At 32.1% G+C, this 14,140-nt stretch overlaps 1 protein-coding gene across 1 annotated transcript in view; it reads left to right on the plus strand.

The window, feature by feature from the left end:
• Window positions 1-1,914: 1,914 nt before the first annotated feature.
• drosha (drosha ribonuclease III) overlaps window positions 1,915-14,140 on the plus strand; it is a 44,031-nt gene continuing 31,805 nt past the window's right edge. Inside the window, 9 exon segments of the mRNA NM_001110472.1 lie at window positions 1,915-1,980; window positions 5,656-6,406; window positions 9,015-9,330; window positions 11,435-11,576; window positions 12,143-12,303; window positions 12,718-12,798; window positions 13,098-13,184; window positions 13,295-13,381; window positions 13,757-13,828. Of these exon segments, the coding sequence (NP_001103942.1) occupies window positions 5,667-6,406; window positions 9,015-9,330; window positions 11,435-11,576; window positions 12,143-12,303; window positions 12,718-12,798; window positions 13,098-13,184; window positions 13,295-13,381; window positions 13,757-13,828 (1,686 nt within the window). The 5' untranslated portion in view covers window positions 1,915-1,980; window positions 5,656-5,666.

The following is a 14,140-nucleotide window of genomic DNA, read 5'->3' on the forward strand; positions in this document are numbered from 1 at the left end:
GTGTTACAAAAGAACTGAATTGAACCTATACATTACATAGCCTTTATTTTATTAACCAAATTATTGTTTTACAAATTATACTAATGCTAACCATTTACTATTAATGCACCTAAAGCATAATGCTTCATGGGTTTTTCATTTTCTCTGCAGTCGTGACACACCAAGTCTGGCTTCCAGACAATGGGGTATATGCACACAGACTTTTAATTTCAGTCAGCCAGCCCCATGGCTTCCGGTTAATTGTCATGTCATACAAAATCGCAAACTTAAGATCTGATTTCTTTTAAAAAAATCTTTTCCTTTGAGAGAAACCTGTGTCATGTCAAAATTAAAAACATGTTGGTTGAATAAAAGTAACTTTAAGTCAACTGTAGGCACTATACGATTTCAAGGTTTACTGCAGTTTAAAAAGTGAAGGTTTTAAAACCATTAATATTTTCTCTTTTCCCATTCCTACGGTGTATATAAGGTTTTTTTGTGTATTTTTTTAACATGTTGTAAAGAAATCTGTTTCCAAACTAATGAAGACAGCATAAGTCAATAATTTATTTTAATTATTTAGCCTGACATGATTACTGTTACAAAATATTATTGATGTATCAGACCAAACAAGAAGCGCTGCATTAAATTATATTTTCCAAACCATGTATTTACAATATGGAACTTATTTTTACACCAGTATTTTCAATGCAATTTAAAATAAAATATTTTCTAAAATAAAATACAAATGTCTAAAATATATTTATAAAAAAATAAATAAATAAAAATAAATAAATAAATACATATATAAATGAGGAAAAAGTTTATTTATTATTTTTTTTTACCTAGAGCATATTTTAATTAAATGATGTCTCTTCAGGACATTTTTAGCAAAATGACACCTGGAACTTGTTTTAGAGCAGTAATCACAATACCGTGATACTGTGTTTTTTATTCAAGATTATCATACCGTCTGAAACTCACCGGCCTGCGTAATTGACTGTATGTCTCTTTTAAGAGGAAAAATTTAAAGAAAGTTTAAGGAAAAATTATGAATATTGTATACCCAGAATTTTAGAGCGAGTCATATGTTGTCATTGTGTAATGAACATGATGTATGTATGAGTTTATTTAGTGTCTATGATTTTCGTCAATGAATTAAAACATCCTTTGTCCTCTTATCGGTGTCAAAACATGGTGTATCTCTCTTACATAAAATAATATTTAATTTGTGTATCAGCTTAAATGTGTAGGCTATGTGGTACCAAATGTGAGCGTTTGCTGTACAAATACACATAGTGTAATAGGGAATAAAGTGTAAAAAAAAAAAAAAAAAAAAAAGTTCTCATCATGAATGTCTGGACCAAGACATACTTCATTTAAAACATTTTCTGACCCTCTTCCGATTAACTGGTTGCCTGGGTTGGATCAGCATTACTAAAAAAATGTAAGTAAAGAAAAAGGTGAACAAGGGTAATATGAATAAATGAAAGATTTTTTGATTTATAGGACTAATGAGGAGAATGACATCACTAGCAGTGTGATCAAATGGGTTTAAAGGTTATTGTGAAGATGAAGCAAGCAGAACATTCCACATCCACTGTAACGTTACAGCATAAAACAATGTAAGTACTGTAAAAAAAGAATTCAGACTGGGTCATTAAGAAATATATAAGATAACAGCAGGGAAGTTAGATTTGCAAAATGTTTTGATCATGTTAGGAACTTCTGCTTTTTAGTCTTCACTCTCCAGTTCAGTTGGTGGCAGTGATGCGCCAACTGAAAACTTGGAACATTATTCCAGCGAGGTACCATTTGTCGTATTCTCATTGGTTGGCTGTCGTGAAGTCGCAATCTGATTGGCTGCAATACACATCGCGTCCTGAAAGAGCCGATGGGCTGCATTATAACATAAGCATTTTTACCGCTGTAAACATTGTTTAAACGTTTTAAATAGAATAGTTGATTTAGTTCTCAAGCGTTAGCTGAGCTATTTTAAAGGTGAGTTTTATCTTTATTTGCTTTCATAATTAAAATTCTGTCTTAGTCATAGGTGATGCTAAAACTACAATGTAACGTTAACTGTTTGATATACGTTAACAGTTCATTTCTGATGCATTTTCAGTGTTGTAATACCGGTTGAGAATGAGACAGGGATAATAGTCTGAATTTTCAAATCAGTTTGCGAGACGCCAAGACGTGACTGGTCTAAAGATCTTTGTAGTAAGGCAGGCATGCAGGGCCAACAGGCAGATTTTCAATTGCCCTGTCAAAAAATTAACTGACTTCCTCCTTTCGTTCTTGTCCATTGTAAATTGCTGATTCCCTAATTATAGAAACATATTATTTTGGCCTTATAAATAATTAGAATTTGCCTCTATGTCGGAAGAAGTGAATTTTAGCTTCACGCTTTAACTTACCAGTTTATTTTATTAAAATGAGAGTTCACACGAGCATGAACGTGCTTCCAAACTCGCCATCACTTCATTCCAAACCTGTATATAACTTGAATTCTTTCTCCAGGAAATCTGAGGGTCCCCAAATAAATACCTAGAAATATAAATGATACCTATAAATTATTTATTGTTGTTTTATAGCATTGAAAATTAAAAATTACTAAATTTAAAAAAACTTTTTTATTTGAACTTAATTATTACATCTGCGCAAATGTGTCCACCACCTTCAATCATTGACTCAATCATTGATTTTTAGTTGTGAGTTAATCTTAAGAAAACAAATAGTTTCAAAAGTTTTACAAGGTGCATTACATGTTATTATTTTGCATTAACATAAAATGTAGAAAAGGAGATCGAATGATATAAGAAAAAAAACAGCAAAATAATATTTAAAAAAATGATAAAAGGTGCATTTTAGAACTTTTGGGCCCCAAGGCTGGAATTGCTTAGGGCTGCAAAATCACTAAATCCACCCCTTACTTTTAAGTAATGCTAATAATCAAATGCTTTTGTTTTCCTTGGCCTCCACTGTTGGTACAAAAAAAATTATATGTCCCACAGAAGACAAAGTCATATAGTTTTGACAGGACATGAAGGTGAATAAATTATGAAGGAGTTAATGTTTTGTGTAACTTGTAAATGTAACCAAAAGTATTTACCAAATCCATTAAAGAAAGAGAAATCCTAAAAAATATATATATATAAATTTAGGGTAGGGTAAAAGGATGGTGTTTTATAATGTGGATATCACACAACAGTTATTTTCGCTGCAAATTGTTACAGTATAAGTATTTTAGATATTTGCAAAAATTCACACTTCCTAATAACAATTTTGATTTAGAAAACTAATTCTACACTTATAATTAGATAATAAGTTATATAAGATAATAAGTTATATCAGGTGATTCCAGTTCATTCACATTTATGCTTTTAGCAGACACATTTATTAAATGTGACAAATAAATTCATTAAAAAGCCAATAATTATTTTAGTACAGTTCAGGTAGGAAGGAGCTATTCTATGTGGCAACTCTGAAACAAGCAGCATCAAAGAGGTCTGGGGGAGTGTGATGAGATCTTTTAAAGACTAGTTGTGGTGCCACATTCTGGATCACCTGCAAAGTCTTTGCCATACTACTTGAAAGGTCTTCCAGAAGATCTTTTATGTATCCTAGTCTTGAGGTTATTCAGTAGATTTGCTGCTTGTTCTGACAGGAAAGGTCTGGTTATCCTATTTTTTTCTAAGGTCTTTTTATGTTTTATTCTCGATTTGAAATATTGCGATTAGCTAATTGCTAGAGGCTGCGATATGAAATATATTTGTATTAATTAATTTCCCCTGGCCAGTGTACCTTACTGGCCTGACTGCCATCTGTGTCTGATAGTCTTACTTTTATAGATAGTATGCCTAAGAGTGAGCATAATTGAGTGATGAGTGTTGCTAAAAAGTCAACTAAAAGTATTACCAGTGACACTCAATGTAGTAGCAAGCAATAGCAAAGTACTTTTTTTTAGAGTTGTTTCAGCCATGTTAGTTTGCTGAGTGTTCCATATTTTTATAATTGTTTGTTTTGTTTTTATAATAAGCTACACTATTCCTAATCACTTTCTAATTTGAGTTCAACTTGTTTAAAGGAGGGTAAGGTCATTTACTGTTTGGTTTAAAGAAAATTTGTGTTTCTTCTGAATATAAAAAAAAAAAATTAGTAAATGTTTAAGTTTGTAAATATCTTTTTAGTTCCTATTTTTAACTAACACTCACTGAATGTTAGCAGTAAGAAGCTATGATGCTATGATAGCTTAATTGCAAAATAAATCACAAATCACAATATCTTTTAAAAAAAAATCACAATTACATATTTTCCCCGAATTGCACAGACCTACTGGTCACCAAATGCATTCTTTGGTGTCCTGGTTAGTGTTAGCAGGGTTTCCATGGGTCATGGAATTTCTGGAATATTATGGATTTTTAAAATGTCTGTTATGGTTAGACTATTTTTCATCTCCATTGTATTAAAGTCATACACATCATTTAACTGGCAGTAATTTAAGTCAAATGCAGTCACTGTAGATGTTAACAAAGGCTAGCATGCCATGCAGGACAATAGAGATTTTAAAAGTTTTGGCTTCAAAATGACCATTTCAAAGTTTGCCACACCAAAGTACAAGTAAGTAAGGAAGTGTAAGTAAATTATTCATTGTTGTTCTCTAAGTGGCTATTAAAGTCCTGTAAAAACTTAATCAAGATAAAACCATTTAAAAATTATGCAAAGCACAACAATGGCCTGTTTTTCTGTTCATTATAGATTGTGGAAATTCAGCTTTTTAGTCATTGAAACTCAGGAAATAGTAAGAATATATTTTCGTGAGAACCCTGTATTATTTTTAGGGCTGCACAATATTGGAAAACTCCAATACGAATATTAACCTTATTCTTCATGTACGAGCAGGCGCAGCCATTTGAATCTTTTTGGTTTGACTTCCGGTCTCATTCATTTTTTTAGAAGTTAAAACAGCTTCTTTTGCTGCTTGATGTTGCAAATTGATATTTTCTTAATATATTATTTTGCTTTGTTTGTATTGTCATGAACACACTTGTTTGTGGAGCAAGTAGTTTGACAATTTTTTGTTGTTAATTATTCCCAGTAATTTTTCCCATAGGCAACTGAATGGTAAGTTTTAAAACAATTGCAAAAAGAGTGCATGTCCGCATTGAAGAATAAGGTCATATTGTTACAGAAGATGGTTTGAATAGCTCTGTTGGATGGTTTTCTGGGGAATCTAACATTATTCTGTATTCAAAAATGTAATAATCACAATGCAAAATAACATTGTTCTTTGTTTTTGTCTTGTTTCTAGTCCAAATATAAAAAATAATTAAGATTTTTTTTTGCTTGTTTTAGGGAAATGATCTGCCAGTGGATATGTGAAATCTTGTTTTCACTTTGAAATGTAAATTTTTGGACTAGAAAAAAGACGAAAATTCTAAGTAAGAAGTGTTTTTTCCCCAGCATAAATCATATAAATTCCCTATAAATACAGTGATTAAACAATTCGGTAGCTCCTAGTCAACTATAATTCAGACTGGACATTGCGCACATTGCGATATCAATGCTGAAACAATATTTTTTGCAGCCCTAATTAGTATTATTGTGGACTCCAGTTTTAATGTCTTTTAAAGAATATTTCTGTTTATGTCTATATATTTTTTACATCTTTAGCTTTCTTAAAGATGTCTTTCCATGCTGGCCGTGGATGCCCGAGGGGTAGACTACCCGCTCCGGGCCAAATATATCATCCTGCTCCCCCACGATATCACTACGACCCTTCCGCTGCTCCCGGACCTGTCTATAACCCCCAGGGCGGCAGCAGCTACATGCCACCTCATCCTGACTTCATGTCGTTCCACTTCCCTCCACCATCACAGGCTTCTAACACCCTGCCTCAGTGCCCAATACGTCCACCAGTCTTCACAGAACCACCCCCTTTTCCACCACCTCCTCCTCACAGCTCAGATGGCTCAACTCCAATGCCGATTCAGAACTCTTATCCTTACATGATGCCCAATATCCCCCCTCCACCCCTGCCACCTATGCCACCTTCAGTTCCACCCTCTATGCCCTACCCTCCAACATACCCTATGAGCTACCCTCCACAACCCCAGCTTCCCCCTCCACCCAGCTTCAACCCAGCTTATGGTCAGCCTAGTGGTTCCTTCAAACCTGAACGTTCCCGTCCACCACTTCAATACAAGACGGATTCCTGTTCTCGTTCACCTGAGAGACTTCGGCACCATGATGATCACCGGCACAGGGGTCACAGTTATAGCGAATATGGAAGCAGACACAACCGAGAGTTTGGAGGAGAGAAGCAGGACAGGGGGTGTAGTTCAGAACGGAGGCGTTCAGACAGTCCTCGGCGGTGTAAATCCGACTATGACCGAGGACGTGTGTCATCGAGACACCGCAGCAGGTAATGTGCTTCACCTCTCATTTTTCTAATTTTTTATTGATACAGAATGATGTTGCTTGTATTTGGGTCATCTGATAATTCACTTGCACTTAAGATCCCTCTTTAAGAATGCTATAAGGCATATTTAAGGATGCTCAAATAAGTTTATCTTATTCAATCTGCTGCATTTGAGCCTTTTTAAGTGTAAATAATTTTGGTTATGTTGACCTAAATAACCAGATAAGCCTTGGCAATATGAACATTTAAGTGAATTTTAAGTGAACTCATAAACCTTCATAAGCTCTTGAATAAGCAAATACACACAAAATATTCGCAATATATCCAGTTTGGTACTTTTTTGTTTTTTTTGTTTTCGACATTATAAATCTTCAGTACTTTATTTGTGTGTGACATTATACATTGCCAGTGTTTTATTGGTTTGCGACATTATAAATGGTCAGTACTTTATTCGTTTACAACTTTGTAATCGTCAGTACTTTATTCATTTGCTACATTGTAAATCTCGAGTAAGTCATTAGTTTGTTACTAAGAATTTTTTATCTTTCACTAGCTTAAGACATTATAAATCTTGAGTATTTAACTAGTTTGCAACATTATAAATCGCCAGTTTTTTATTTGTTTGCAACATTATATAACGTCAGTACTTCGTTCACTTGAGACATTATAAATTGCCAGTATTTTATTTGTTTGCGACATTGATTTGTCAATACTTTATTCGTTTGTGACATAGTAACCGTCAGTAATTTATTCGTTTGCGATATTATAAATCTCGAGTAATTCTCTAGTTTGCGACAACAAATCACCTGTATTTTATTTGTTTGCGTCATTCAATCATCAGTAAGTTATTTGTTTTTGACATTTATAAAGTATTTAACTAGTTTGCGACATTATAAATTGCCAGTGTTTTATTTGTTTGCGACAATATAAATCGTCAGTACTTTATTTGTTTGCGACATTATAAATCAACAGTATTTTATTTGTTTGCAATATTATAAATCGTCAGTACTTTATTCATTTGGAACATTCTAAATCTTGAGTTATTCACTAGTTTGCAACATAATTCACCAACATTTTATTTGTTTGCGACATTATAAATTGCCAGTATTATATTTGTTTGCGACTTTTATAAATTGTCAGTACTTTATTCAGTTTGGTACTCTTGTAAACAGTAGGTTATGAGTAAAACACTCTCAGTTATTCTCAAGTCTTTCAATAAATAGCTGAGAAAGAAATAGGATGTGTTATATTTAATAAAGTGACTTCATTGTAATTCGCTACATATATGTATTAGGGCTGCACAATATATCATTTCAGCATTGATATTGCAATGTTTTTGACATTATAACTTGCCAGTATTTTATTTGTTTGCAACATTATAAATTGTCAGGGCTTTATTTGTTTGCGACATTGTTGTCGTCAGTACTTTATTCGTTTGCGATATAATAAATATTGAGTAATTCACTAGTTTGCATCAATGAATTTTGCATCAATGTAGCTTACGACATTATAAATCTTGAGTTTTTAACTAGTTTGTGACATTACAAATCACCAGTGTTTTATTTGTTTGCGACATGATAAATCATCAGTACTTTATTTGTTTGCAACATTATAAATCATCAGTACTTTATTTGTTTCCAACATGATAAATCGACAGTATTTTATTTGTTTGTGACATTATAAATGGTCAGTACTTTATTCGTTTGCGACTTTGTAATTGTCAGTACTTTTTTCATTTGTGTAATTCATTGAGTAATTTAATAGTTTACTACAATGGATTTTGGGTATTTTACTATATGACTACAATATTATGCATCTAGAGTACTAAACTAGTTTGCGACATTATAAATTGCCAGCATTTTATTTGTTTGCGACATTTAAATAGCCAGTATTTTATTTATTTGTGACATTACAAGTCGTCAGTACTTTATTCAGTTTGGTACTCTTGTAAATAGTAGGTTATGGGTACCTTTAAAAGCACCAAGTCTTTCAATAAATAGCTGAGAAAGAAATAGTATGTGTTATATCTATTAAAGTGGCTGCATTGTAATTCACAACATATGTGTGTTAGGGCTGCACAATATATCATTTCAGCATAGATATCGCAATGTGCAAATCTGCAATAGTCACATTGCAGGATCTGCAATGTCATGTTGGAAATAATAAAACTTGACCTAATCTATTGGTTCTAATAGTGTGGATTATGTGGTATCTTGGGCTTATGAAATTCTAACGTTTGCCACTTTAACAAAGACAAATTGTACTGTAATGACTATACAGTGTTAATTTACCTTTATTTGGATTAGTTTCTCAATGCTTTTTAGACTCCACCGAAAACTATGAAATGTTATTTAAATTATCTTTGTTCTGTTGTTTTTATCTGTGCTTTATTTTATTTTGTATATTTTTGTATATTTTATGCAGATACACTCCCGTAAAATGATAAATTCTTTCCAGTAAAAAATTTATTCAAATTGCAATATATATTGCAGAAAAACTAAATATTGCTATGTCAGTTTTTTGCTTATAATTAGGCAAGTTATGGATGGTAATTAGGCAAAACATTGTATAACGACGGTCTGTTCCTCCTATGTATATTTCCATCCACCAGAGAACGCTATCGGCACAGAGATGATCCAGGTTCACCCTCTTCAGACAGACATCGTAAACACGCTCGCAATCGCTCAGGCAGCCGAGAGAGAAAGCGCCGCCGTGTGGAAGAGGAGAGAGGAGATAAAGAGAGGAGAACAGATGGATCTTCAAGCAGTCGAGAAAGGTCTGTGAACTCCAGCAGGAGCAGAGAGGCTGAGGAGATAACCATCGACCGCCATGAGGAGGACAGAGGACAGGAGGAGCTACACAAACCTGCTTGGATCCGCTGCACACATGCTGAGAACTACTACTCTAATGATCCCATGGACCAAGTGGTAAACACAGTAGTGAACAGGCTTCTGCTAGTTTTCAGGTTTTCTTGTTGCAGTTAATTCCTGAAGCTTTTATAACTATAAAATATAAAATATATTGTATACTATTACGATATTGACATAAGCTGTAAAAAATGATTACTTTAACAACTGTATTGTGTTGCTTTGTTATATATACAGTTGAGGTCAGATCTATTAGCCCCCCTTCGATTTTTTTTTTTTTCTTTTTTTTTCTTATGCCTGATAATAATTTTTCTTCTGGACCCTTATTTGTTTCATTTTGGCTAGAACAAAAGCATTTTTAATAAAAAAAAAAATAATAATAATTTTAAGGTCAAAATTGTTAAATTGCAATATTAAATTAACAAAAAAATTGTTAATTGTAAATTTTTTTTTCTAGTCTACAGAACAAACCATCTTTATACAATGACTTGCCTATTTACCCTTAACTGCCAAGTTAACCTAATTACCCTAGTTAAGCCATTAAATGTCACTTTAAGCTGTATAGAAGTGTCTTGAAAATATCTAGTAAAATATTATTTAGTGTCATCATGGCAAAATAAATCAGTTATTAGAAATGAATTATTAAAACTATTATGTTTAGAAATGTTAAAAAAAAAAAAAAATCTTCTCTTCGTTTCACTGAACATGGGAAAAAAAATAAAAGGGGGGCTAATAATTCTGACTTCAACTGTGTGTAATACATAGTAAACATTAATGCATTCAAATCAGCAGTGAAAAATAACCTTATGTTGTTATATGCTAATTAAAAATATAGAGCTGAATTTTATTATTCATTGACTATTTAATAAAACGATTACGATTTTAATGTGTTATTGGACATTAGCTAATAAATTAACATCCCCTAAGATTAATAAATGCTTTTTTTAGTTCTCATTACAATTAGTGAACAAAAGGCTTATAAACAGAATTTTATATGTTGTAGACCAGATTAACGTGAAATTGTTAATTCTTAAAATTAAATGGCTTATTAAGTATTTACGCATTTGGTGCTGTGAACAAACACACAGTGGTTACTATTACACAGATGGTAGGCATGCAGAGTCCCAATAAATCTGGGAAGTTCGCTTTAGCAAGCTGTACTCCTGAAACAAGCTTTTGACCTGATATTGTTTAAAATTCACACCACACCAGTTAGTTTTTTTAATTCACTTGAAATATAATGGGACCTTATTAATAATTTTCCTATTTGGTTATTGCATGTCAAATTAACTTATTAACATAAACATCTGCAGGTAATATATTTGATGTTATTAATATTTATTTTCTGAAGAAACTTGAGCATACATAGTGATTAAAAAATAAATGATGCATTATTATACAAATTTTAATTTTAAGCTAAGTCATGGAGTCAGTTTACTGGAAGATGACTTTCAGAAGTGTTGTTTATTTTTACACACATTCTGAAATGACTTTTTATAAAATCTGTTAAGGAATAATTCCATGAAATTATAATTATCAACCAGATTAATGCTTCTAACAATGAGATTATTGTGGGTTTATCACATATAGGGGTTAGTATTACACACTGTAGTTATTACATTTCTATTGCTGTATTTTGTAAATTGTTATTGTCTGTTTTAGATGTTATGGATTACATGTTTTAAGGCTTTTTAAGATTTTGACCTAGAGTCTAATAAAGACCGATTGATTGAATCTTTGTTATAAACGAGAAAAAAAATGTAATAATGATGATGATTTTCAATTAGAAACTCTGATTAAAACACTTTTTTTTTAATGTTTGTATGCCTGCAACCTTAAAAAGCATTCTCTTAATATCCTTTTAAGTTGAGTTCTTTTAAAGAGTTAAAAACTTTTGTTGTGGATAATGTATTTTGTATGATTTAGTTCCAGAGAGATGTTTTTGTGCACTGATGACCATAAACCATGTTCAGCAAATATTTATCCATGGGATTTGGCTTTCTTCGTTATTTGTTTAATTGATCAAAATTATTATTTTTTATTATTTTTAGTTGAGTTGACACGAAAAGTAGTTACTAAATTTTTGTCAAAAATGACTAAAATGTTAAGGACTTCTAGGTTAAAGATGTTTCTTACCTTACATCTGTATTTTTTTTACCTAAAGGGCGACTCTACTGTCGTCGGAACCAGTAAGTTGAGAGATCTGTACGAGCGTTTTGAGGAAGAACTTGGTAAGAGACAAGAGCGTGCCAAATCCATCAGGCCTAAATGGGAACCACCCAAGACCAAACTGGACCAGGATCAGGGTATTGTGTGCAAGATTGTACTTTTTTCAAATTTGTACAGCATTAAGGCATCATGTACATCTAGCCTGTTTTTTTCGCAGACTAAAACCCTGAGAGAGTAATTCCATTTTAATCACACTTAATGGTTTCAATCAGTTTTCAACTATTTTATTTGTAGTTCCCATACAAAATAGTTTCTATAATTAATGTAAAGGTTAGGTAAAAAAAAGCAAAGTAATGTCTTTACTCAGTGTTTTGAGACTGCATTTGAACGCAATGTAGTCGATTGGAGATTAACCTAGTTCTGTTAAACAACATAAAAGTAGTCTTAGATCTTGGAGAGTCAGATTATGTTGGTTTTTTCAGATAAATAACATTAATTATAACAAGCTGTGAGATGTTAAGGCAAGGAATGGAAATTAAAAGAAGAAATAGCTTTTTTTGAGCATTTAATCTAATTATGTGTAACTTCAGCTGTCTGGAAAGTTAATGCTCATCTATTGATTGTTTTTATATCAGAGCACAAGAATGAGAAAAATACATAGATATTTTTTTAAAACTCTAAAGTTATTTTTTGTTATGTGCAGATGAGAGTTCCAGTGAATCCGAGTGTGAGTCTGATGGAGGTGGTAGCACCTGCTCCAGCAGCTCTGACTCTGAGGTGTTTGATGTCATCGCTGAGATCAAGAGGAAGAAAGCTCATCCTGACCGCCTTCATGAAGAGCTGTGGTACAATGACCCTGGACAGGTGTGCTTCAGCTTAACTACAGCCTCTTTGCTGAGAGATTATAATTTTACCTGATATTTTATTCAAAATTTCAAACTAATGATACAAAAAAGAAAGAAAAAAAAAATTATCCATTAAAAAAAAAAGTTTTGAAAGATTGATTTACAATGTGAATTTACTAAATGCATGTTATTAATATTATATACTTTAGATTTGCTCTGCAGTGTTCTCTTTAGAACAAAATGTGTTTATCCACATCCTATAATATTTAATCATTACTGATTTCCAGTTATAAAAATTAAATGCAAGTTACCCACACATTCTAAATTGATGCCTGCTCAATTATTGATTAATTTTATATTGTTAAACATATTTAGGGCATAAAGTGAACATGTGTTTGTTCTTATTTCTTTGCTCGTATGTTAAAAAACTCAGATGAATGACGGACCATTATGCAAGTGCAGTGCCAAAGCCAGAAGAACTGGAATTCGACACAGTATTTACCCTGGTGAACAGGTATACATATTCAAATTACTAAACTATTAAAACATTGTAATCCCAACGTAATCGCCATGTTTTATTATAGTTTTTTTAAACGTTGCGTGCTTGTGTTGACATTATATTTAATAATAATTGTAATAATGCTAGTAAAAATGAACAAATACATTTACAGTATTTTTATAATTGCACAGTCCTAGTTTCTGTTTTATTCTAACAATAAAATGTTTTTATACTTTGACAATACAGCATTTTCGTCTTTGTGATTAAATCTTTGGGACATTAAAATGATTGGATTGGTCATTCTTTTCTTATAGCCGGTGAAACAGTGTCGTCCAATGAACAACAATGCTGGAAAACTGTTCCATTACAGAATAACTGTGTCCCCACCCACCAATTTCCTGGTAATTTTCTGTGGCATTTTAATCTAACTACTTCATCTAATTATTTGTTTTGTATTCTTGTATTGTATGTTCATTATGTAAATTTTGATCTCTCTCTCTTCCTCTTTCAGACAGATAGGCCAACGGTTATTGAGTATGATGACCATGAGTACCTGTTTGAGGGCTTTTCTTGCTTTTCACACACTCCACTTACTAGTGTAAGCAAGCGCCCTTAACATTCAAAATAATCTTATTTCAAAGCAAAAACAATATTATTTGCTTACATTTTCTTTGAACACACCATTCATTTTGACATGAAAACGAAACAGTATTTTTGTTTATCTAGAAAATGCTTCTTGATGTTAAGATTTTTTTTTTTTGAGATATTTTGACTAGAAACAAGATAAAACTCTTAGTAAGAAAATAATTTTTGAAGTGAAGGGCTTGGGTGTTATTGTGGAATTTATATGGTGTACAATTCAAAAATGTTCTGTTCTGTGAAATAGCATACTACAGAAGCATTCATTATGTCAAGCAGCATTAAAGTTCACACTGTGTATACTCTGAACTGACTGTTTCCCTTGTATTTTTAGATCCCTTTGTGTCGGGTTATTCGCTTCAACATTGATTACACCATCCACTTCATAGAAGAGATGGCACCTGAGGTTTGTAATGATACTCGTCATTATATTTCACACTGTTTTCATTTGATCTAATTCATATGATTATTATTTGTAATGTTAAATTGAATAACATTTTAATGTACATATGCACAGTAAAAAGTAATAAGTTACTTTAATTAGCTAATACTGTTGCCTTAATAAATACAAGTTGACTATTTAAAAGAATAATTAACTTTTTTGGAAATATGCTAATTTGAATCCATTCTGTTCATCTTCATGGCAGGTGGGAGCACTTTAGCTTAGCATAAATCACTGAATCAGTTAAGACTATTAGCAACCATCGCTCAAAATGAA

The sequence above is a fragment of the Danio rerio genome, chromosome 12 (assembly GCF_052040795.2).
Source record: "Danio rerio strain M-AB ecotype USA chromosome 12, GRCz13ab, whole genome shotgun sequence".
NCBI classification, from domain to species: Eukaryota; Metazoa; Chordata; class Actinopteri; order Cypriniformes; family Danionidae; genus Danio; species Danio rerio.